This window comes from Hoplias malabaricus, chromosome 3 (genome assembly GCF_029633855.1).
Source record: "Hoplias malabaricus isolate fHopMal1 chromosome 3, fHopMal1.hap1, whole genome shotgun sequence".
NCBI lineage: Eukaryota > Metazoa > Chordata > Actinopteri > Characiformes > Erythrinidae > Hoplias > Hoplias malabaricus.
The window spans coordinates 44,281,016-44,307,619 of record NC_089802.1 but is presented as its reverse complement, the minus strand read 5'-3'; the positions used below and the strand labels follow the sequence as shown (position 1 = coordinate 44,307,619).

Below are 26,604 nucleotides of genomic sequence, written 5' to 3'. Positions count from 1 at the left end.
AAGTCAGAAAACTTGGGATAAAATGAGCTGTTTGTGCCGTATTTTATGTAGATAGCAGGGACTTCAGAATTGTCCCGCCTCCTTGTCAGAGTCTCTCCAATCACAGAGCTGTACTTGCGTTTATGTGAAATGCAAAGGCGAGATCAAAAGGAGCAAAACAAACCCAACAATTGTGCTGAGTAAATATTGTGAAAATGAGGGCAGACTCTAGTGCTGAACTGAGCTGAAACCTACTATTTACTATTTACCAGTATTCATTTCAGTCCTTTTTTAGTTTAATTTAATGTTCAGTTTTATTCGGTTATTTTGGTGAGCTGCTTTGTGATTGGTCAATACTTATTTCGGTGAGTTAACACTGGCCAACTCTCAGTGTCTGTGCTGATAAATGTTGAATGTAAGAAGTAGTTCCACTGCAGGTGAAGTTACTCAGTACTAAAATCATTTTGTGAGCTGCTATTTTTGTACATCCACTCAGATTGGATTTTGTGTGTGGGTTTGTGGAGGTAAGGGAAGGTTTAATTATGTGATAATCTAATTGTAACAGAAAGTAATTTGTTTCCCTTTCTTATTATGCTTTTCTCTATGACTTTGACTGCATATTACATCAGTAAACTGGGTCAGAATATCCATTTTCAAGTTACCCTCTCACCTTGCTAAAATATCACATTAATGTACTACACAGACTTATGAATGTTTCACTGGAAACATTTAAGCTTGAGGAGTCGTTCGGCTGAAACAAAGACCTCCAAAATAATCTGCCTTAAAAAGATAATAACTATGAGTTATTAATTTGGTCGTAAAGGAATGGAAAAGCATTAAAGGCATTCAGTTTCAGAGCAGGTTCCATCTCCTCTGTCATTTCATAATAAAACTTTATTATCTTCTAACAGCCCAGTTGTGACTGCTCCATACACATTATATTAGATTACATTAATTGCAAAATGAATCATTGCAGCCAGAATCAAATTAGCCTTGTAGATGTGTTTACATGATGGATATTCAATGTAATGATAGCCAGTGTGGAGTCCGTCTTTACTTATTTCAAGTTAATTGCATTTAAAGTCTTGTTTGAGGGTGGGCCAACTGCTGTCATTTCAGCCCACTGACCATCTGACCATCACTGTATCACCTATCACCTGTGTGGAAGCATTCTCTCTCTCTCTCTCTTAAAGTCTTAAAGTAGGTGATCTTGTTCCAGATACTCAAACACTCTACTACACTTACCCTTCAAGAAATACACAGCAAACAGCATCAGTCTCACAGTGCAAGTGTGAGGTGCTATTTCGGAACAGATTTGTTTTATAAAAATTATTCTTTCGCAAATAGTGGGCATGACGTCAATTTCCTGCCAGGACACGCCTCCTCAATCGGACTGAGTGCCAAAATACTTGGCTGTGTTTATTATACCCTTAAAAATGAAAGTTCCTTAAGGGTTCTTCAGTCAAGAAAATGGCTCTGAACTATGAGTACTCAGAATCCATTTTCATATAGCTTTTTAAAAATGGTTCTGTACAGCATCAGATAATGTAATGCTTTTAATAGCAGAATAATTTTTTGGTGCTATTTAGAACCATTTAAAAAGGATTCGGCATAGAATCATTTACAGTTCATTTTAATATCAGGCAGAGGAATCATTTTTAAAATGCAGATAATCCTGTAAACATGCTAAGGGTTCCATGAAGGGTTCATATAGAACACTGTATAGATCCATCATATTAAAAGCTAAATGACCAGGACTGAAAGAAGCCATTACCTGTTTAAATGAAAGGCAGTTAAGACTCAACAGTGATCCACCACACTGCTGCTCAGTCGGGACAGATATTTCTGCAGGTAAAACACAAAAGGAATGAGCTGCAGAGAAGACGGGGACGTTTCTGACAGCTATGTGTACTCAGAGACCGTCTTGCAGCAGTGTTAATATCTGTAGTTATGTTCGGAGTGAGGAGACACACCTTGTACATCATTGCCCTGTCATTTGCTTCTCTTTTTGTTAGAGTACGGTTGTCTATAAGAAAGACAGCTCTGGATTCTTGCTGAATCTATCTGTTCAGTCAATCGCAAACAGCTCCATTTTAGATGTTTATGTTTTTGCTGCATTCAAACAGAGCTCTGACGCTGCCCTTCACTCTTTTGCAGTAACTCTCAGCACCAGTGACATCACATGAATGCCCTCTATATCTACTCCAGTTTTTTCTACACTTATTAGACCAATATCCATAGGTCAACCATTCTTTACCATTCAGACATACATTGTTCCCTTCACTTGGTTCTCTGAGCTTTTCTCAGTTTATATAAACACAGACAGAAACAAAGAATCAATCAATCAATCAATCAGTAATTTAATCAGTGAACAGCATTCTCCTTTAGGAATAAAGTCACTCCCAACCTGACCTTTAATCATTTTGTATAATTAATACCTCCCTACCTCCTCCCATACACACACACACACACACACTCACTCACACTCACACACACAGAAGCACAGCAGTTTGTTAGCTCTAATAGAACACTTCAGGCCAGTGTCATAATCACATTGAGCTCTAACACAATGATCAGCTCTTGTTTGTTCCGGAGCTGAAGTGTGTGCTGAGAGGCCTGGGTCTCTGTGGCTCTGTGAGTTCCAGATAACTCCAGCACTCCAGGTTTTGTTCTGGATCTTTGCTTTGACAAGGGCTAACACAATACTAGGTGCTTTGATACAAATTGATCCTGTGTTAGATATGATTTTATAGAAAAGCAGCCTGACCCCCGGTAACACCCACCTTGGTTTTATCATCAGGAGATTGAGAGGCTTCACTCTCCCTCAGTGCTGGTCAATGTAGGCAAACTTTCAGCCAGCGCTACAGCATTATGCTCTGTTCCATTTGAAATCGAATGTCAGAATTTCCGAGTCATAGGTAGGAAATTTGGTAACACTTTCTATGAAGCCTGTACTTAAAAGCTTTATAATGTATATAACTCTTTATAACTAGGAAATAATGCTTTGTAAGCGTACATTTAAACTTCAATAATGCCACATTAGGCTCTTGTAATGAGTTATATTTGATTATGTTTTAAATTCCTGTATTTATTAACACAAGTGTCACTAAAAATTATAATGCCTTTCAAATGGATAATGACCTGTGCACAGTTCTAAATCACCTCTAATGCATATTAAAAGCATTTTAAATGTTCCTAATTTTTTTTAACAATATATATAACAATGTAAACTGTAAATCTCTTTATTTGTAGTATTCAGTGATGGAATTTTAAAATGTACAATGTGTTTATAATTGTTAATCCGTATTGTTGACATTTTACAATTATGCACCAGTCAGTATCCATTAAAAAGGCATTATAATGAATAGTGACACAATAGTGAAAAAATTATTAATTATAGCTCATGAGTCTTATGAGGCATTATTAGAGTTTATAAGTATGCTTACAGAGCATTATTACAGAGCTACAAAGAGTTATAACCACATTTATAAAGGCTTATATTTATGGGCTTCGTAGAAAATGTTACCAGAAATTTTAATTGGAATGCCCCCAGAATTCCTACTTGGAAAGGAATCCATGATGGCGGCCCCCATATCAACACTGTATAAAAGCAGCATTAGTTTATTAGCTCTGTCTCTCTCACACACACACTATGGTCAGACTGCTTTATGTGGATGTGTTTTTTTGGTGTTTGGACACATAAAATATTGCATAATATGCTAATATCAACTAGAATGCTAACCTGGAACCAGCTAACAATTATACCCTAGGGCACAGTGCTTCATGAATGTTCAACTGGAACACAGTCAGCTTGGTTGTTACATATTTCTCAGCTCCCACATCTGATTACAAGGTAAATGGAACACAGCATTAGCTTCAGTTGAAAAACCTGTGGTGGCTGTCTTCACCCTCCTAGCTTGGTAGCATTGTGTGATAGTGGGGAGACCTAGTATCCATTTCACTACCTGTAAAGTGAGGACTGCAGTATTATTACACTAATGCCATTTCCTTTGTAAAATTCAATCTGTCCCTGTCTCTTTCTCGATACAAGTGTCAGTTGAGACTCTGTTTCCATTATAGGCAATGTTCCCAGCATAGGCAATGTCAACAGTTTCGCCAAGACATTCATCACAAACAAAAATTTAAGGAGTATACACACACATTCACATTGGGCTATACACAATGATCAAAAGTTTATGGATGATTACTGAGCCTATTTTTCTGAAGTGAAAATTATTAATTAAGAGCTTATCACAGAAACCTTTTTGTAATAAACCACTGAACAGTGTTTCATCTCTCCAGAGAATATTTCATAGCCCAATGCTGAGGAGCTGTATACATCTTTAGTTTACAACCAGCATTGCACATGGAGACTTGTACTTTCCAATTTCATATCAAGGCCAAAGAGGTTACACAAGCTGTGTGACTGACAATTGGATGTCCATGTCCAAATTTGGTCCACAGTTATGTAGCTGAATTCACTGATTATAAGAACAAACATTTGGACGTATAGCGTGTGTTAACAACATGCGGAAAAAAACAATAGTTCAAGTGGTAATTGTGGACAGAGTAAATAACTACTTTCCAAAGATGATTCATTGTTGTTTTGTAAATAACCCTTGGTTTTATTCCGCTGTGTGTTGCAGGCTCCGAGGATGGGAACGTTGATGGGAGTGTATCTGCCCTGTCTGCAGAACATTCTAGGCGTGATTCTGTTTCTGAGGATGACCTGGATGGTGGGCATTGGAGGAGTCATTGAGGCCTTCGTCATCGTCCTCATGTGCTGCTCCACTGTGAGTTGGTCACACGGACAAACACATACAGACTCATAGTCTACATGCATGAAATGCTGCTTTACAGTTATTGTTTATGGTTATTAGATCGAACAAGGGTTGAATGTAATGAAGGTATTGCCAAGCTATTTGGGGTTAAGTTCTTTATAGAATGGAAAATGGCCTGAGAACCAAATTCCATATTCCATGTGTCCATATTAATTTTGTGATCCAACATCTAGAGTCCCAGAGGTCACTGATCAACACCAGAGAAGATCCATGGTTTCAAAATATAGCATTGCAGTGTTTTTTTTTTTTTTGGGGGGGGGGGTTCATCTTTTGAGCAATTTGGATGTCCTTTTCTTCAGGTGACATCCCAGCAGTGCACATTTGGCAGCTGTTCAGAGAGTTCGGGTTCCTGAAAGTCTGGGCTGAATGCTGGAACAATGAAGCGCCGCAGCAGAGTCGAGATCAGTGCAATTTGAGGAGAAATTTGCACTTATCTAAGGCTTCTTATTGTAATGTGCCGTATCGTGCTCTGAGAACTCAGAGAGTGTTCCGAGACTGGAAATGTAATTTCACCCCAGGAACTGAACCATGATTTTAATCTTGCGTCAGGCACTACCTCATGTTTCTGTAAGAAGCTGTTTAGGAGGTGCACTAGTCACGATTCTGCATAATGTCAGCTGATCACGTGAGAAACAGGTCATTAGATGCTCTTCAGATGCTTCTGATGAGCTTGTGTGGGATCCGGTTGAAACCGGTTTAAGGTATTTGCATGCTTTGTGGACTGTGTTGCTAAACAGGGGGTCTCTGTCTTGGGAACCCTGTAGGTATATTTGTGCCCTTCCTGCTTTAACCTCACTAGACTGGTCTATTATGATAAGATTTTGTTATTGCCAGTGAAAACTGCTAACTCATCCTATATGATGTGCATATTTTAGACTTCTAAACCTTCTGTGTATTACAGGTGAATATCAGCTCGTACATTATCCCATCCCACCTAGTGTAGGTGTAACTACGTTGCACTAATGAGTGTATGTTGCTGGGAACCAGTCATTTATGTAGAAATACATTACATGGTATTGTCTGACTGATATTCACAGTCTCATTCTTCGACCTCTGGTGTTCTGACTTTAATAATCCAGATATTTCACCTTTTTTCATGTAAAGTTATATTTAAACAACAGCTGTGCAGATGAACTCAGCAGAAAGTCAGTAATGGTCAGATGTGTCCATATATTTGTTCCATTAAAGGGGTATATGACATTCATTTTAGTATTTTAATATATAGAGTAAAAAATGAAAGGCTCATGGTGATGATAAATTACCTTAACAACTGCCATAACACATTTCGGTTCGAGGGTCTAGTACATCACTGTAATGTTGAGTGGAGCTCTGCTGAAACCAATGAATGGCGTTTAAGCTGAAGTGATGTAAATATATGAACATCTAAGCAAAGTGTTTCCCAATTCTACGCTTCAGCTCCCTAACACTTGGACTCTTGGACTCTTGCGCCCCTTGTGCTCACACTTCAACCACATCATTAAACCATGCCATGAAAGTGCAGACTTTATGGAAAGTTTTAGGGATTAGATTATGTTTATACTATATTTACAGCACTGGGCCAATGCTCTTATCCAGAGAAATATGCCCAAGGACTCTTGTTTGTGATGTGGGAGCCCAAGCAGGGACTCAAACCCTAGTCTGCCATGTGGAGTGCGCTAAGTAAGCTGTACCAGTGACTATGTCTCAGCTTGTGTGCTTGTTAACATGTGATTTGTATGTTTGTTTGTGAGAACCCTATGTTCTCCAGTGCAAGAGGAAGAGCTATTTTTAACCATAGCTTTGAAATGTGCTGTATAGCAGACTGAGTCATGCCTAGATATACCCCCCCACACACACACTTCTCTCTCTTCCTCTCTCTCTCTCTCCAGCCCACGTAACATTAACTGCTCTGTCACTCACACGTGTAGCCACAGATTCAGTCTGTCTGAATAAAAGATGCACCACCACTGCTGAAAGTCCTACACACTGACTTTTAATCTCCTTACAGAAACGTTACACTAAGACCACCAAGAGAATACGTCTCAGAGCCCCACACTCTTTCCTGGAGCGAATGTAAGTGGCCGTAAGCCTGAAAGTTAAACCTTAGCTAGCTGAGCTGGTGCAACCAAGCAGAGACTTTACACAGCAGCTCTCCACATGCACATCCATAGACCTGCGCTTTGCATTTAGGGTGCGTCCCAATGCTTTTAAAGCCAGCGCAACTCTCTAAAAGCCCATCTCCACTGGCCTTCCTTATGGTCAGCAAGCAGCTAAACATAGACAGAGCTGCTGGGTCACTGCACAAATGTTCACATATGACTAATGTTTGTTAACAGGCTACCGATCCAAAGCGGGGTCGGGTTTTCTTACGTTCTCGCACTCTATGTCAATGGAGCTCTGTCTGACATTTTGGTTGTATGAAATGTGCTCTGGTTGAGGCCCACTAAACATATTCATGTTTTTTTCATCTATCTTTCATCCATTGTGTTAAACAGAGAGAATTGGTTACTGTATAAGACTCATATATGTAAATTGCCTCTGTTATGATTTGCTGTTTTATACAACATTTAATTCAGATAGCACTCTGAGATGAAATTTCCCTTATAGCATCAATAAGGCAGTTATAATATATATTTTTTTGTAGTTTAGCATGCACACGGCCTAGTTTTGAAAGTGTATCTATGTCTAGATACTAGGCGAGAAACATAGGTCCTGTTATATAAGCACTTTTATCAAGCCTGCTTTGTTATTCATGAGCGCTAAATATGTTTTTCTGCAGAATTGTTAAATAGTGAATGCTCCATTTCAATTGATTTCAAATAGAAACATTAGGAAAATATCATGTCCACAAGCTTGGCACCCCTCTGCATTGTTAAACAATCTGGGCCTGCCGCAAAGAATAGAACATAACAAAAGATGATTTGTAGCTGGACTATGCCAAGTTTCTAATCAGGAGGCGAGAATGGAGCCCATTTCATTTTCATTCTCTTTTGAAGACTATTCTCAGCAGCGTGTTGTTTATTTTGGTGTGTCTAATTTAAACAGGGCAATTTGTGCCAGGATGTTCCCATTTTTGTCCTGGGGGAAGCGGAAGAGGCTTCAACATTAATGGCAGTCTCTTCTTCGTGCAGTAGAATGCAAAATAGCATTTCATTGGACAAATCAGTGCAAGTGTCTGCTAAGAATTGTTTATCAGATCATTATTATAGATATCTATTCCAAAATAGTTGGGATTAACCATAAACCTTACCCCAAACCTAATCCTAAACTTAAGTGTAAACTCAAAATTTAGAAACAGCAGTATTTTGTGGTTTGTTTGTTTGCCTTTTTAAGGCACATAACACTTATTCTAATCCTAAATAATACTAATACTAAAAAAGCTTATTCCAGTTTTTTGTATAGCACTGTCGCTAATAGATCACTGTTTCTGTAGCTCTGCCTCAAGTATCTGAGTGTATTTTTGGAACAGCGCCACCAGTGGACAGGAGCTCAATAATAATAATAATAAACTATTAATCCTAATTAATCATAAAGTACAAAAGTTATCAATATCTGTTATCAATGTCAATATCTTTGTATTCTGGTTTTATTTGCATTACAAACATTGTTCGAAAGAGCAGCACGGTGGCGCAGCAGGTAGTGTCACAATCGCATAGCTCCAGGGACCCGCTACGGGTGACTCTCTGTGAGGAGTTTGGTGTGTTCTCCCATGTGGGTTTCCTCTGGGTGCTCCGGTTTCCCCCCAAGGTCCAAAAACACACATTGGTAGGTGGATTGCCGACTCAAAGTGTCACGAGTTGTGAAGGACTGGCGCCCCCTCCAGGGTGTGTTCTCGCCTTGCACCTAATGATTCTGAGTAGGCACAAGACCCACTGCGACTCTGAATTGGATAAGCGCTTACAGACAACGGATGAATGAACTAATATTGTTAGAATATTTTTAAAGCCGGGTTTGCTCAAGCTACAGACAGCTCCACTAAATCTGTTCTAATGATATAACACAGATAATTAAAATGGTCAGGACATTATTGAAACAAAACAGCACATTAATAATGAAACACACACAGAGAAATTAAAAATCAATTAAAGAATAGACTTGTGCACAGATGCTTTTAGTAATGGTCAGGCTTTATGGATTTTTCCTCTAGGTTGTGCTTACCCAGAAAGCTCTGCGGGGTGTGGGCTTTGTTGGGCTTTAAGAGGCTGTTTAAGAGTCTGGCTGTGTTCTGCAGGCTCTTTTCTCCAGATGCCCGCTGCCTGCCAACTGCCCACATCAAGACCTGAGCAAAATGACTCCATCCCTGAGGAGCCCAGTGTGGTCAGATTCAATAATGTCTGTTTTAGGTCTATAGAAAGCCTTTTTCCCTCTCTCTCTCTCTCTCTCTCTCTCTCTCTCTCTCTCTCTCTCTCTCTCTCTCTCTCTCTCTCTCTCTCTCTCTCTCTCTATTGTTAAAGAGAGAGAGAGAGAGGTTGCCTTGGTGGGTGCACTTCACTTGTATATTTCTGTATTTCTGCTCCACAACTAGCTCATGTTCTCTTCTTTTTATTTATTTAAATATTTCAGTTATCATCTTTATTCAGTTTAAAGATGATCTGATTATTTATTACATCGTTATACACTTACAGGTGAAGGAAATGAACAATGAACAATCCAATAATATCATGTTCTCCCTTACCTTTCCACCACTTTCATCAGCTGACTACTGTGTTACTCTGAAACTGTGTTTTTACCAAGTGGAATGTCCTGGTGCTGAAGGAAAATGTGTTATTTATCTCTCAGCCTCACCGACTTTGAAGCATAGATGCCTGCATCTACAAGTAGGGGACTTGCAAGAAGCAGCTGTCTGCAGAAGAGAATACATCAGAAACGCAGGGCATGTGTGCTCCAGGACTAGAACTGGAAAAACACGACTCTGAGGCTTCTAAAAGCATCTTCTCATTACGTCATAAAATTACAATATCATAATAACCTTATACATGGATTTGGATGACAGAAACTGTGCTTCATTTTTCATCCCTGTCTCAGAAAGTGAATGCACACATTTACATAAATGTTGAAGCTATAAATGTTTGTAATGTCACTCCTCTTCTGACAGCTGGTGTATAATTAGCTCTGTTTGAATCTGTACTGGTTCTGTTACAGCAGAGTGCGGTTTGGGTTTGGTCTTGCCTCAGTGCCCCCACAGAGCCAATCAGTTGTTTGATGCACAAGCCTGTGGATGTGCGCTGTGCATAAGCCCAGTCCCAAATGACACCCTAAGCCTTGCAGCTATCTTTAAAGTCCACACTTTAGAGAACACAACATCACTCAGACCTGTAGGACCAGTAATTTCAGGTGTGCTTGGTTGAAGCGCCTGCATTTGTGTCAGCCTCATGGGCTACACAGGCTTTGCAAGTATCCCAAAAAATTAAAATTGATGATGATTTGTTGGTTTCATGAGATAATTTACATATAAACTGGAGTGTAATGATGAATAATGACAAGTTAAAGGTGTAGTTCATGACTGTAACCAAAAAACACATTTTATAAAATTCAGAAGTTGTTTCCTCACCATTTGCTGCCCTCTAGTCTGTTTGCTGGAAACCAAAAAACAAACTGGCTCAGTCCGGTATACTAGGCTTCCTCTCTCTCTCTGCTCATGGCAGAGGCATCTGGTGTTGTTTTAGACAATGGAGAGGACTCCAAACATTGAAAAGCATGAACATAAATGAGGACATTGCTCTATAGCTGGTCCATAAGTGGGTAATATTGATTTATTTTTGTTGTTTCGGAGCACTCACAATGGAAATATCTAGAAAATTGAGAGAGACTAACGCTTTACTAAAAGTGCTACAAAACTAACAACTCGTGTTACAAACAAGTCTCAATGGTAATTCAAATTTACAGAAAAGTTCAAATTTAGTCATGTCCAAACAGTGGTTATTTCCGTTTTGTTAAACATTTTGTTCCACTTTAAAAGGCGCAGAGCTTACAGCTGCATACCGAATAATCGTAGGTGGTCCCTTTAAATCTATAAACAGTTGCCTTCTTACCCACATGTGAATATCTTTCATGTACAAACCGGATTCCAAAAAAGTTGGGACACTAAACAAATTGTGAAGAAAAACTGAATGCAATGATGTGGAGTTGCCAACATCTAATATTATATTCAGAATAGAACACAAATCACAGATCAAAAGTTTAAACTGGACTGCAGCCTGGCTATTTCAGTACCTGGATCCTTCTCCTACGTAGCCATGATGTTGTGATTGCTGCAGAATGTGGTCTGGCATTATCTTGTTGAAAAATGCATCTCCCTGAAAGAGATGACGTCTAGATGGGAGCATATGTTGCGCGCTAGAACCTGAACATAGTTCTCTGCATTAATGGTGCCTTTCCAGACATGCAAGCTACCCATGCCACAAGCACTCATGCAACCCCATACCATCATCGATGCAGGCTTCTGAACGGTGCATTGATAACAACTTGGGTTATCCTTGTCCTCTCTGGTCCGAATGACTTGGCGTCCCAGTGTTCCATAAAGAACTTCAAATCGTGACTCATCTGACCACAGAACAGTCTTTCATTTTGCCACACTCCATTTTAAAAGACCCCTGGCCCAGTGCAAATGTCTGAGCTTGTGGAGCTTGCTTAGAAATGGCTTCCTCTTTGCACTGTATAGTTTCAGCTGGCAACGGCGGATGGCACGATGAATTGTGTTCACTGACCATGCTTTCTGGAAGCAATCCTGAGCCCACTCTGTTATTTCCTTGACAGTGGCATTCCTGTTTGAGGTGCAGTGACGTTTAAGGGCCTGTAGATCACGAGCATCCAGTAGAGTTTTACGGCCTTGACCCTTACGCACAGCAATTGTTCCAGATTCTCTGAATCTTTTGATGATGTTATGCACGGTTGATGATAATAACTTAAAAGTCTTTGCTATTTCACGCTGGGTAACACCATTCTGGTATTGCTGCACTATCTTTCTGTGCAACAATGGTGGAATTGGTGATCCTCTTACCATCTTGGCTTCAGAGAGACACTGACACTCTGAGAAGCTCTTTTTATACCCAATCATGTTGTCAATTGACCTAATTAGTGTTAATTGGTCTTCCAGCTGTTCGTTATATGCTCAATTTCCTTTTTCCAGCCACTTATTGCTAGTTGTCCCAACTTTTTTGGGATTTGTTGACACTGTGAAATTTTGAAGCAACATATTTTTCCTTTAAAATGTTACATTTACTCAGATTAAACTTTTGATCTGTCATCTATGTTCTATTACGAGTAAAATATTGACATTTGCCATCTCCACATCATTGCATTCAGTTTTTAATTACAATTTGTTTAGTGTCCCAACTTTTTTGGAATCCGGTTTGTAGGTCAGACAGCTGTAAACAGATGTGTTCTCCTGCTTGGTCCTCCTGGTTTATATCTCAAAGAATTTTGGGTACGTTACTACTCCTGTGTCCAGCTCACTGCGGTCCTCATTAGCTGCAGTGGGGGCACATAAAGGAAACATGCATTATGTGCATTAACTTGCATTAACCCATTCATGGCAAGGAACACATGCATACTGGTGACTAGGGACAGTGAGCGCACACACACACACACACTTTAGCCATGAATGTTGAGGGAGGATAAATCACTCTTCCTCCTTCCAGCCCATTGCAATGTATATATGATTATGGGCATCTTTGCAGAAGTATAAATCAACCTGAGTCTGTCATCTTCTGCTGACACCAGTCCAGAGCATTGTGAGCACCTCATCATCTCCTGTCTGTCTGTATGCACGCCTTTAAATGTGTGTGTGTGTGCGTGTGTGTGTGTGTGTGTGTGTGTGTGTGTGTGTGTGTGTGTGTGTGTGTGTGTAGGACTTTGCATCAGAAGCAGTTAGGCTGCATTTGCATCATCTGGAAGCTGAGAGCACATGGACAGGCAGCTGAGCTCTCCTCGTAGCATGTCTCTCATAGCAACAGATGGAAAAGCAGAGAGATCTCAGATCTTTTATAGAAGACAGGGTGAAACATCTCAGTCACATGATTCAGCCTTGCTCAGACATTATTAATGAACCAAACAATTACCAGACACTAATAATTCTCTTTTTTCATCAATGCACTAGTGGGAATGGAAATGATGTGACTGCTGAGGCTGACGCATTCTACCAGAAAACTCAGCTTCCTCTGAAGGCCTGATACATTATGAACCCTTTAATTGAAAGCAAAAAGTCTTTTTCCATTTCTTCTACGGTTCTCTGTTAATAAGGTGATGTGTCACTGATTGTGTGTGTATTTGATATGCAGAGTGTGGTCGAACAAAACCAAACACTTTCATTCATTCATTGTCTGTAACCACTTATCCAGTTCAGGGTCGTGGTGTGTCTGGAGCCTACCCAGAATCGTTGGGCGCAAGGCAGGAATACACCCTGGAATACACACACCTACGGACTCTTTTGAGTCACCAATCCACCTACCAATGTGTGTTTTTGGACCGTGGGAGGAAACCGGAGCACCCGGAGGAAACCCATATGGACACAGGGAGAACACACCACACACCTCACAGACAGTCACCCGGAGGAAACCCATATGGACACAGGGAGAACACACCACACTCCTCACAGACAGTCACTGTTAGGAGCGGGACTTGAACCCACAACCTCCAGGTCCCTGGAGCTGTGTGACTGTGACACTAGCTGCTGCACCACCATGCCGCCCTCAACCAAACACTTGTCAGAGTTAAAAAAAAAACAGGTATTAGCTCTTATTGCACAGAATGCTGTCTGAATAAGCTGCACTTATCTCAGTACCTCCAGCAATATACATAACCTCATGTATCATTTCGACAATAAAAGGAGACATAATTTATGTTTCTGCTCTGATTTAGTTCTCTCACTGTTTTTTTTATTTATTTCTCTGTGAATATGCACACACCATGACTCCTCTACCAAAACACCCCAGACTATACTGAAGTGTATCCTTGTTAACTGGGGGAACATATAATGAAAGTATTCTCCACTGCGCTATATGAAACAGTGACTTGTCTGAATATGATGGATAAAATGACTGTAAAAGACATGCTTAGGTAAGTTTAACAGCATTCCCTCATTCTTTAACACTGCTAGTGTTAGTTAAACTAGCTGGCCTAGGTGTTAAGATGAAGTAAAGATATCCAGCAAAGTGCTCAAATCTGCCAAGTAAACAGCATCACAGTACAAGCCAAAAGAAACAGAAAAGCTTCTAGCCTCAGGATTGCCAACCAAATAGTCAAAAAAAGGAATATATATGAGTATTTCTGTAAATAATATTAATATGGGGTGGCGTGGTGGTGCAGCAGGTAGTGTCATAGTCACACAGCTCCAGGGACCAGGAGGGTGTGGGTTCACACTCTCTGTGAGGAGTGTGGTGTGTTCTCCCTGTGTCCGCGTGGGTTTCCTCCGGGTGCTCCGGTTTCCTCCCACGGTCCAAAAACAGATGTTGGTAGGTGGATTGGCGACTCAACAGCGTCCAAAAGTACAAATATGTGAGTACGAGGACTGGCGCCTCCTCCAGGGTGTGTTCCTGCCTTGCGCCCAGAGATTCCATGTAGGCTCCGGACCCACCGTGATCCTGAACTGTATAAGCGCTTACAGGCAACGAATGAGTGAATATTAATATGTGAAAATGTTTATTTTTGTACACTTTCCGAATCAAATTTCTTGGGTCCCATGTGGTGTTTGGGGACATTGGAGTGGGGGTGGTTTTCTTAACGTTACAGAAAATATACACAATGGTATGTGAACTGAATAACAATGTGAAGCACATAAAAAGGCAACAGGGGATTATTTTATTCACTGACACAGGACATGGCAGCACACAGAAAGCTCAATTTCCAAATGCTGATCCATTTTGCTGTGACCTCGGTGGACACGCGCATGGACAAACTCCTGTGAGGAAGATTTTAATGAGAGGCAAAGGTTCTAAATATATCGCTGACAAGATGCTGGGTGAGATAATGGCACAGTGATTGGAGACATGGAGATGGAAAAGGAAATGAGGTTGCTGCTTTACTCTCTTTAGGCTTTCTAAGGCACGCCCGTGGATGTGGAACCCAAATGTACACAGCCATCACTTTTTCTGTGAGTGCTGAGAAATGTTATGATCTGTTTAACATGTAATAGCAGGCACTCAGTGACTACTCTGCCTTCGAACAGGGCTTTTCACGTTTTCCGTGTTTATTTGTTCGGCTGCTTCTCTTTGCAATTACAGAGCAGAAGTGACTCCATCATCTCGGTCCCCTTTGGCTCTAGATTGAATTCTGTTTCTGATGTGTCATATGATTGTGTAAACATGCATTCGCCGCGGGCCCGATCTGCCTGATGCTCTGTTGCTAAGTAACAACCAAGCAGCACACACCTTGGATTAGTGGAGGGAGCCTCGAGTGTGTGCACAGAGTTTGATTTGTGGAGTTTATGAACATGGCACGCTGTATGCATGGACAGAGGGGGCTGCTGGTGGTCAGTCTGTGGAGGAAACCATCATCACTGAAGCTCAGTTTAGACTGTGGGACATATTTCAGGGTTTTGATGTGGACAGTGTCCTCTGTACACTTGTGGATGTTCTGTTCTGCCTCTGAAAATGCTCTGCCGTTACTAATGCTGCAATATCATCAGCTCCCTATTAGAAACAGATGGTGTGATTGGCAGATTTTAGGAACCAGATGCTAAAGCCAAATTCCCCGGCCAATCACAGGCTATATTTGTCATGTTATTAGCATATGGGTTGATGTGATGATCATAAGTGTGGAATTTGATGCATTACAGAGGGCACATGTTAGGTATAACGGGGTAGCGAAGGAGGACAAGTACTCACTTGGGTCCTGGTCAGGTCTTCATTAGATAAATCACGTAAACAATGAGCAACTTATCACAGCTCGTTCGAGAGAAAGACAGAGAGACCTGTGCCCATTATGGCTGATTACAGACTAATACACCCTGCACTAGGCACTACACACACACTGTCAATTAATTCCATATACGGAGACTAATCTACAAAAGGAGCCCAGTTTGAATTCAATTTCTAAAATCATCTCAATTATTGCATACTGTAGTAGTTCCACGCAGATGGTTTTTAGAAAGATTAGGTACAGAGGAGTCAGTCTGACAGGGGTCTGGGGGCTCCTGGCTTCGATTCTCACCTCTAGTCACTGTGAGAATTTTGTGTATGTTCTCCCTGTGTGTGTGTGTGTGTGTGTGGAGGGGCGGGGGGTGCTCTGGTTTTTGCGTCACAGTCCCCAGTTTCCTTAGCTGTTAGTGTGTGAAACTATCCACAGGTGTGAGTGTGAGTGACAGGGTGAATGTGTGAAATTGTCCACAGGTGTGAAACCAGAAGCTGGATTGTCTACATCATGAAACCTAGCCATTTAATCTGCTATGTTACAGAGCTCTGTTCAGTAACTTTGGTTGGGATTAAGTGGCATTTGTGGTTCAGAATTAATCACACAACATCAGTATGCTGCTCAATTATGGAGATGTGTTTGAAAACAAGCAAATCCTCACGGAAATGTTCTGTTGTAAAGCCTACCCAGAATGATAATAGCAGTTACTCTAGGAAATGCTACATAAGTTCCTCACAAGACATGAAATTGTTACTGGTCTCACTGTAAACCAAGGTCAGATTCCTGATGGTTAGTGTTCGTATTTCAATTTAAATTACTACAATTCCTGTGGTTTGAATAACTCACGTAAGTTATAGTGTCTACCAACGTTAGGAGCAGCCTCCTAGTGACTGCAGCGTCACGCCGCACATACCATGGGATTGATTTGTGTTGAGGGAAACATGGAACAGTGACAGAGAGCCACAGAGTGGTACCCAATCTCACCACACTGTCTTTATTTAACTCCCCAAGGACCCAGGGGAGGTGAAATCAGGATGGGGAGGTGAGATTGGGGACCACACTGGAGCTCCAGAAGACAGAGGGATAATGTGATAACTGGCGCTGATTTCCTTGTAAACATGTGCGTGGTTGTAATGTGCGTTTATTTTAACAGCAAAACAGGATGCCACCTTTTCCTCCTTAAATCATACAGCGAGCCGCTCCGCCTTAAAGAACGCTATAAATATATTCAAGTGTTTTTTTACCACTTGAAATTTTGAAGATGCTCTTTCTAACTGAAACAAAGCTTCGTAACACCCTGCAGACAACATTAAGGTCCAAGCAAATGCATTTCCCTTTGAATCTATTTGAAATAAAAATGCCTGTTAAAAAGGAACTGCAATTTTGTCTATGCAGCTATTTCTTTTTCATTCAGATTTCATATCTACTCCTCACTAATGCCCTTGATCTTAGGAGAAACACGATAAGAAGGTGTGAGATGTTCAGACATGTTATCCCTTGTGTTACTGCTACTTATACCACTAGGCTCGTGTTATACTGCTGTGTATTGAATGCCACTTCTCTCTGTCTCTGACATAGAAACCCAAACAGTCTTGTCTCTGTCTGTCTCACACACTCCCCCTCCATCACTCACTCTCTCTCTCTGTCTCCCTCCCTCCCTACAGTGCAGAGGTGGAGAGGGACTGTGTGAAGTGTACTGAGCTGAGACTTAATGCTTCTGTGTCCCGGTTCTCACCTCATGCTCCCCAGCCCCATCAGTCTCCTGAACATTTCCACTCACCACGTCCTACACTCAGAGTAGTCAGTGTCCCAGGACAGACAAAGGTTTTCCTCTGCTGCTGTCACAGCTCCTGGTGCATTCTGGGCAAATTCACATAGTCAAACCAGCAATGTAGACCTACAACCTGAGTGTTTCTAATAAAGTTGCCAGCAAAAAATACTGAAGCATATGTCCATTTTCTCTAATCAAGTGCATTTCTCCTTCTCCCTGTGTCCAGACCATGCTGACTGCAATCTCGATGAGTGCCATTGCCACCAATGGAGTAGTGCCAGGTAAGAGACGCCCTCATTCTCCTAAAACCATTTAGCGCAACCATCTAAAGCCCCGTAGCCTTGGCAACCTCAACTCTCGCTGAAGTCCAGACAACATTACTCTCAAGGCTATATTTATGCATTCACGATCCTATCATTGAGCCCTTTTCTAATCACAGCCTCAGCCTCACCTCCTGATTGGAGGAGAGCAAGAGTGAGGGCAAATTGCCAGCTTCAGTTCCTCTCTCATTGTTGATCACCAATAGGCCGCTATTATTCCCCTCGTACTTGCATCCATGTGAATGGACCCTCACTGGGTCTCCACAACAGAAATTGCAGTTGTAATTGTGGGCCAGTGTCGTAGTTGCACCAAGACACTTGTAGTATTTTTGAGGAGGGAAATGTCCTCAACAGTACAGCTCATTTCACTCCATGTTTGTGTGTGTTTTGGCACTTTTTCACTGCCTGATACCTGTACAGCCTTATTCAACTCTATTCAACTCTTTGCCTTTCCATTAGGCTAATTTGGTTACCCGTTACCTGATACTCCTTTAGTGCCTGCTCGAGCTGAGTATAGGGCAAAACTGTGATATGTAAACATTGCAGAGGACTTGTCACTTTACAGCACAAAATGCAGACATCAAGCACAGATTTGCCATCTGTAAAAATCAAGATACAGTAGAGACTTTTTTACCTGACAATGGCAGCGTGTAAAAGGATGCTGTGGTCTTTTGAAAAGGTACAAATGTTACTTGGGTTGGTGCCCAATAAAAGATTCCGACAAGAGCTGTGGTGGAAAGCAAAGCAGGTAGAGCCGAATAGTTTCATGTAGAGTAGAGTAGGTACCATGCAATAGAAAAATACTGTGAATGGGCAGAATGACCTGACATGCATCATTTATACATTTTTGATTATACAGTACCAGTCTAATGTTGGGACACGCCCACTCAGGGAGGGTTTCCCTTGTTTTGGGCCATTTTCCACATATTGTGTATTCCACATAGTGTTAATTATTTTCTACATTGTGAATGAATACGGAAGACATTAAAACTATGAAGGAACACATATGTAGTAAACAAAAATGTGTTAAACAAACCAGAATATGTTTTATACTTTAGATACTTCAATGTAGCCACCTTTTTCTTTGATGACAGCTTTGCGCACTCTTGCCATTCTCTCAGTCAGCTTCATGAGGTCGTCACCTGGAATGGTTTTCAGTGAACAGCTGTGGCCTCATCAAGAGTTAATTTGTAGAACTTCTCGCCTTTTTAATGTGTTTGAGGCCATAACTTGGGTTGTGCAGAGGTAGGGGCTGGTACACAGTGCTGTACAGTGACTATCCCTATCCACCAATGACTAATGAGATGATGTGTCCAAACTTTTGACTGGTACAGTAATTCTAAAGGTTTACATATTTTCACTCCCACAATAAGAATCAAGTAGTTTTATACTCCATAGAGTATAAAAGGTTTAGTACAGAATGTCTGCCAATAGGTGTCAGTATATCGGCTGTTTAATAAAAAGAAGAATCACTGGAGGAAATGACTGATTGCTGTTTTAATATGTATTTATCAAGTGTCAACACATGGTAATCCAAACGGTGTGTTTTTAACAGCTGGCGGCTCCTACTACATGATCTCTCGCTCTCTCGGCCCGGAGTTTGGTGGAGCTGTGGGGATCTGTTTTTACCTGGGAACCACCTTTGCTGGGGCCATGTATATCCTGGGCTGTATCGAAATCTTACTGGTGAGAGAACACTGACCGCTGCTGGTGCTTTCAGTTATCTCTGAGTTCTTTTCAGTGCTCTCTCTCTCTCTCTCTCTCTCTCTCTCTCTCTCTCTCTCTCTCTCTCTCTCTCTCTCTCTCTCTCTCCCATTTTATCTATTTTTTGCCTTATCGTTCCCCTCTCCCTCATTCTCTTGCCCCTTATTTATGTTCTCCTCTCTGTGCCTTTTCATACATCTATCTGCTCCATTTGACTCTCTTCATCTTTCTTTGTCTCTTCTCTTCACTCTTCCCCTTCTCTTTCTCTCTGCCCCTCAAGTCCTAATTTGTATTATCTCTCTCTCTCTCTCTCTCTCTCTCTCTCTCTCTCTCTCTCTCTCTCTCTCTCTTTCGTCCTCTTCATGAAAGAGTAATTATGTGGATGCTGCATTAGTGAATAGAACACCAAATGGGCTTTTTGAGCCGTAGCATGGTTTTGTATTCAGACACACAGCCAGAACACACATGTTCCACAGAACCCCTCAGAGCCGGCTGGTTTGGATCCAGATTCTGGGCTAATTCTCTCCTCTGGGAGAACAGCAGCTTAGCAGCTGCTGTCAAAAACAAAAACCTCCTGCAGCACTGTTAAACGGGCCCAGTTCAAACAGTGGTTGCGTCTGGGTGGGGTTTTGTCAACATCTGAGGAGCCAGATGATCCACATTCCTAAATGCTGACCCTAAGAAATAAGAAAATCAGGTATCAGTGACTGGGGGTCCAAGAGGATACACCTGTTCTAGGGCTGGCCTCGAATATTCGGATATTCGTTCATTGGGTAGGTATTCATTTTATAATTTTGAGATTCGAATATTCATTTTTTTTGATAAATGTGCTAATAAAGGTAACCCTCCACTCCACATGTATTCAGCCTTTTCAATATTAAAGTCTTGAACAAAGTCTAAAACAGCCTACAGCAACCTACTTACAATGAAGCATGCCAAAGCTACATTTCATTTTGTTAGCTTTACACCTCAAATTAGAACACCTCCAAGAAGCTCTGGTTTATTTGTGTACACTCTGTGCCCGTAGTGGCACCATGTAGCACACAAGTTAGCAAACGACTCAGTGAGCGGAGCCATGCTGGGAGCCAAAGTGCAGCTTTAACTTTACAGTGGATGCTGAGAGCTGATTTTCTGAACAATAGGCCTGGCCTATTTTGTTCCTTGGGTATGTATTTGGATTCTAATTTTGAAATTTGTATATTTCTATCGATAAATGCAACGCTCCACCACATTCATGCTCCAGCAGTAAACACTGCTCTCCTCACTCCACCCGTATTCAGGCTCATCAACATAAAAGACAGTGCAAATTAAGCCTAATCCTCAGTCATATAAAACAGCCTAACCTGCTAAAGCAACACACTTACAACAAAGTGAGACGCCTCCACGCTTCATTTTGTCAGCTTTGTGCCTGAAATTAGAGCACCTCTGCTCAAACTGGTGCCCTTAGTTAGTGAGCTAGTTAGCAGCTTAGCGAGCGAAGCCATACTTTGAGCCACGACAAAGCCTGGAGGGAGGGATATTAAAGCAGGTGTTGGAAGTGGATTTTTTTAATGACAACAGTATATACCCCCACACCCTCCAAGTATTGAAATATTCGCCGAATGTCCTGGCTGAAGCTCCAAATCCCAAAAAATGGTATTTGGGACAGCCCTAAACTGTTCTTGCTCTTTCTCACTCTTTCTGCCCCTCCCTGTCCCTAAATAACTCTGTCCCTGCATAGCCAGTCAGTACAGGGATCTGATTACTGACGTAACAGATGCAGGCTGGGTTTCCAAAAGACTTAGAATTAATAGTATTAGGAATTAACACACCTTCTTTACTATTAATTTTAACAGGACATTTCACAGTGCTAAGAGTTTGGTTTTGTCAAGTACAAGCTAAAAGTTAAACATTTCCACTATAAGCTCAGGGCATCCATCACCATGTGTCCAGGTTCAAACTCACGACCCCCTACAGTCATTTCACCGTCCCAGTCGATTCTCAGAGCATTTCTGAACACACATGTTCCTAAGCACCCCTCAGAGCAGGCTGGTGTGGATCCAGCTCTGGGTTAATTCTGTCCTCTGGGAGAATGCCGGCTTAGCTGCTGCTGTCAAATGAAAATCTCCTGCAGCACAGGCAGACAGGCTTGATTCAAATAGGGGTTTTATGCTGCCATCCAAAGAGACACAAAGACAGCTATTTAAAAGAGTGGAGAACTGAGATTATACTTGAATCGTAACCCTGGGAGATATGATACGATGAATGGGTCACCATGACAACCAGCGGGGCGCGAGTGTGCATGCGTGCATGTGTGCGTTCATGTGCTCATTAAATCATAAAAGCATATTGCTTCTGCAGGAATTAGTTTTCATCAAAGTTCCCGGGGTTAAAGTATAAATGAGTTTAACCAAGTATGTACAATTCAAAGCTGACCGCAGTAAAACTCAGACGGCTAAATTTAGAAGGAGGCCGTAAAGTTGGGCCTGCGACCGTTCAGATACATTAGGAGTGTTTTTAGAAAGGCGTCTAATATGGCTTAATGGTAAGTAATTTGGCCGTTTAATTCCATGCCCGGCTGGTTCAATTAGCAGCAATGGAACAGAACTGAACAGAATTCCATGCTGGTCATTCATCAGAGGAGAACGGCTAGAAGCACGCCTCCTCGCTCTCTAATGCTTTTAGTTCTCTGGAGACTTTCCCCCTCGTCCCTCTCACTTTTCCTGCTGGCTGCACTGCGCCTGGGTACTGCATTCATTAGATTCACTCTCGGCATTTAATATCCAAGCGAATTTTTGACTTCCCGACTCTATTCACTGTTTTCTTATCTCTCTCACTCTGAGCAGCCATCTCTCACTGCACCTGTCTCTCTCCCTCAGATCTATATCGTGCCAAAAGCAGCCATCTTCAAGATGGAAGGTTTGGAGGGTCCTGAAGCGGAGGCGGCCATGTTGAATAACATGCGCGTCTATGGCTCTCTGGTCTTGACCTTTATGGCGATAGTGGTGTTTGTGGGTGTGAAGTATGTCAACAAGCTTGCGTTGGTTTTTCTGGCCTGCGTTATCTCCTCTATCCTAGCCGTCTACGCTGGAGTCATCAAGACCGCCTTTGAGCCTCCCGTGTTCCCGTAAGTGCTAAGACTTCAATGGATTGCTAGCATTATTTTTTTTAAAGCAACACTACATAGTATTTGTACTTTAGAATTACAGCTACAAGAAATCATTTTGATGTTTCGCTGACCTGTAATAGTGATTCTGTCATCAGAAACTGCACTATGTAACTTTTGTAGGAGACTAGGAAACCTCCCCATCTCTTCCCCTGGAACAAAGATACTAAATCTTACCTGGTGTTCCTTTAAGCCCCATTTGAAATAGGTTTAGGTTTTATATGAGAAGGTACTGTAATTTAAGTGACTGTCAATAGGATCTGTGCTTTTAATTCCATATTTGTATTCTGAAAAGTAATAACTCCAAATTAATGCAGGAACCCTGCAGTGACTCTGTAACAGCTGTGCGGCTTGTTGTTGTTGATAATGACAAATAATCAGGATTTGATGTTCTACATTAGTTTATCTAAAATTACCCTATTTTATCCAGTATGGATCAAGCAGTAAAATCTAGAGATGCCCTTATAGCAGATGTCTTCACAGTCATTGGTAACATATGTGACAGGCCAACTTCAGCAGAAAATGTTGTATTTCCAACTAATTGTTCCTTCTCACTTTGGCTTTAATGGTTGTTTTTTTGCCATCCAAGGTACTCTCAAGAGCCAGCAACAGAGTTCAAAAGGCATCAATGCTTTTCGCTTTCACCTTTGTCCTATTATTCACATTTCACATCCACAAGAAACCACAGAGCTGACCATAGCTGGGACAGCTGTAAGCCAACACAGGGCTTTTGTGTTAGTGTTCATATGGAAAAGCACAGTGGTGTCACTCTATATCAAGTCCAGTGATGTAGAAAGTACATACAGAATTTCTGGTAGAGCTAAACTAGTCAGGATAGTGCTTTAGTTCTGTTAAGAAAATGGGTAAACATAGGTTATGTTAAGTACAGGCTAAAAGGCAAGCCCTGATCCAATCTCTTCATAGCGTCCCCTGCTGGTCGTAAGAGAACAGAGGTGATGTGTAATTAGGGGACCATATGCCATAGTGTTTATTATGCTCTCACATAGCTCCTGGGTCCTGGGGTTATGTGCTCTGGGTGACTGTCTTTGAGGAACATGGTGTGTTCTCCCCAAGTCCGCATGGGTTTCCTCCAGATGCTATGATTTCCATAAACACACTGAGGTGTGGTAGGTGGATTGGCTACTCAAAAGTGTCCATAGGTGTGAGTGAATGTGTGATGCTTTGTGATGGACTGGTGCCCCGTCCAGGCACCCAGTGATTCCAAGTAGACTCCGGACCCACTGCAATTCTGACGTGGATAACCAGTTACAGACAATGAATGAATGGTTATTTGCTACTTTTTACAACTCACAACTTGTTTTGAAGTCCCTGAATTAATCAGTTTATGTTCCATATAGTGGAGCCACCACCTGGGGGATGCCATGTTTATTTTAAATACAGACTCTCTGAAACATCCAGACCTCTAGGTGTCAATGTTACTGTTTCATAATGTGCAGGAGAATCAATAGAAAAAAATAACTGATTAATGTCCTGATATATTGCCCCTTCAAGGTAGTCCAATCAAAGTAATCTATTCCCAATGTCCACAGCGTGTGTTTACTGGGAAACCGGACTCTGGTGTGGAAGGGCTTCGATGTGTGTGCCAAAATGATAGAGAGGGACAATGCAACGGTCACCACCAAACTCTGGAAGCTCTTCTGTGACTCGGAGTTCCTCAATGCCACCTGCGACCCCTACTTCACAAACAACAACGTGACGGAGATGCAGGGCATCCCTGGTGTCACCAGCGGGATACTGAAAGGTGATTTACAAGAGCACTGCACCAACATTCACAGCATTCAGAACAATCCCTTCGTACACAGAACGAGTCACACGAAAATGATTTATCAGCGCTCTTTTAGCACAGGTACAATAGAGATGTAGCCTGCAGCATGGAGCAGGATATTAAAATTACATGGCATACATTTATCTTTCAACTCATAAACTTGTCACTTTTCTCTTTTTTATTCTTCCTCCACCCACCTCTTTCTCCCTCTCTCTTACTTTCTCTCGCTCTCTATCAGAGAATCTGTTTGGAACCTATCTGGAGAAGGGCGTGTTTCTGGAAAAGACTGGAGTTCCCGCCTATGACGAGCCAGACTCTGTGCCCACTAACACCAACCGTTATGTGTTGGCTGACATCACCACTTTCTTCACGCTCCTAGTTGGGATTTATTTCCCATCTGTCACGGGTCAGTCATAACACCATTTTTTTTTAAAGTTGTCCCCACTTTCCAGTGCAGTGAAGGCTAGAACCTTCTTCCTCCAAGACATTTGAGCAGCTAATAAACTGCAGCTAATATAAAGCCACTGGAGAGCTCAACTCTCGTGGAGGAGAATGCTAACTGATCTGTAATGTTAGGTAACAGACACACACCTTGTCTAGCATTGGGGTTGTGGGGCCAGGAACCCCCATAGGGCAGGTATGATTTGGGTGGTGGATCATTCTAAGCGCTGCAGTGACACCGACAATGTCGTGTGTAAGTGTGTGTTGCGCTGGTATGAGTGGATCAGACACAGCAGTGCTGCTCGAGTTTTCAAACACTGTGTCCACTCATTGTCCACTCTGTTAGACACACCTACAACTAAAATGTTGGCAAAGTCTTTGTTGGACTACAGTCTGTATGATCAGGACCAAAGGATACTGTGGCCATCACTGTGTATTTACCATATGTATGCATATATTAATATCTGGCTCTTGTAACTTTTTATTACTAATATTAGATATGTTATGATTATCACCTCTGTATGTTTCCCTCCCCTCATATTTTTGGATATATGTATGTCGTTTCATGTGTGGTATGCCTTGCTACTCTTGCACTGCAGTCTCCTTCTCGATCATTTGAGTGTAACCTATGTTTTCTACGCACTGATGTTCATTGTTAATGCCCCATTGAGAGAGGCCCCTACATGGGTGCAGCCATGATTAAAATAATGGGTTTTAGTACCTAAGCTGACCTGAAAAACTAACTTCTTTCGAACGTTGTAGTTTAAACATGACCTCTGTGTATATAACAGGCATCATGGCCGGCTCTAATCGTTCTGGGGATCTGAGGGATGCTCAGAAGTCCATTCCCATTGGCACCATCTTGGCCATCAGCACCACGTCCTTCATCTGTATCCTTACAAATGCTTCACACACACATAAACACACACAGCCCCATCTAGTGGTCCTACAGGTTCCTGCAACATCAACCGTATTACTGTAACCCGGGACTACAAGGACTACAAGGGTCCTGTGTATGAAGCAAAACATGAATTTCTCACGGTCACAACTCCACACACACACATACACATACATATATGTGTGTTTTATATGTTTATATATATATTTCATAGTCGTTGCTAAATAATTAACTGTAGTTGTAAATAAGATTTAAAATGAATAACTTAATATGAAACCTGTAGTTTTAGTTTCATTCCATGTGTGCAATAAATTATGGAGAGACTGAAAGAAATGGGGGCGGCACGGTGGTGCAGCAGGTAGTGTCGCAGTCACGCAGCTCCAGGGACCTGGAGGTTGTGGGTTCGATTCCCGCTCCAGGTGACTGTCTGTGAGGAGTTGGTGTGTTCTGTCCGTGTGGGTTTCCTCCGGGTGCTCCGGTTTCCTCCCACAGTCCAAAAACACATGTTGGTAGGTGGATTGGCGACTCAAAAGTGTCCGTAGGTGTGAGAGTGAATGTTTGTGCGTGTGTCTGTGTTGCCCTGTGAAGGACTGGCGCCCCCTCCAGGGTGTATTCCCGCCTTGTGCCCAATGATTCCAGGTAGGCTCTGGACCCACCGCGACCCTGAACTGGATAAGTGCTTACAGATAATGAATGAATGAAAGGATTATACCATTGGTATCTTATTTGATATTAAATGGGGTTCATGTAATAATCTCTGGTGCTGTCTGAATAGTATTTGTTGCTCATTCTATAGCATCCAGCTCTGTATCAGATTGTGTGTATACACTTAAGGAAAACTGCAGCTCTTACATTTAATGTCTTCTTAGAAACATATTACTTTTTAGTGCAC

The 26,604-nt window shown here is 41.7% G+C and overlaps 1 protein-coding gene across 1 annotated transcript in view; it reads left to right on the top strand.

Annotated features, from left to right (window-relative positions):
- Window positions 1–26,604, top strand: part of slc12a5a (solute carrier family 12 member 5a) — a 230,317-nt gene that overhangs the window by 168,125 nt on the left and 35,588 nt on the right. The window contains 7 exon segments of the mRNA XM_066665857.1: window positions 4,626–4,772; window positions 17,645–17,699; window positions 19,294–19,424; window positions 22,301–22,548; window positions 24,138–24,349; window positions 24,612–24,779; window positions 25,606–25,704. Of these exon segments, the coding sequence (XP_066521954.1) occupies window positions 4,626–4,772; window positions 17,645–17,699; window positions 19,294–19,424; window positions 22,301–22,548; window positions 24,138–24,349; window positions 24,612–24,779; window positions 25,606–25,704 (1,060 nt within the window).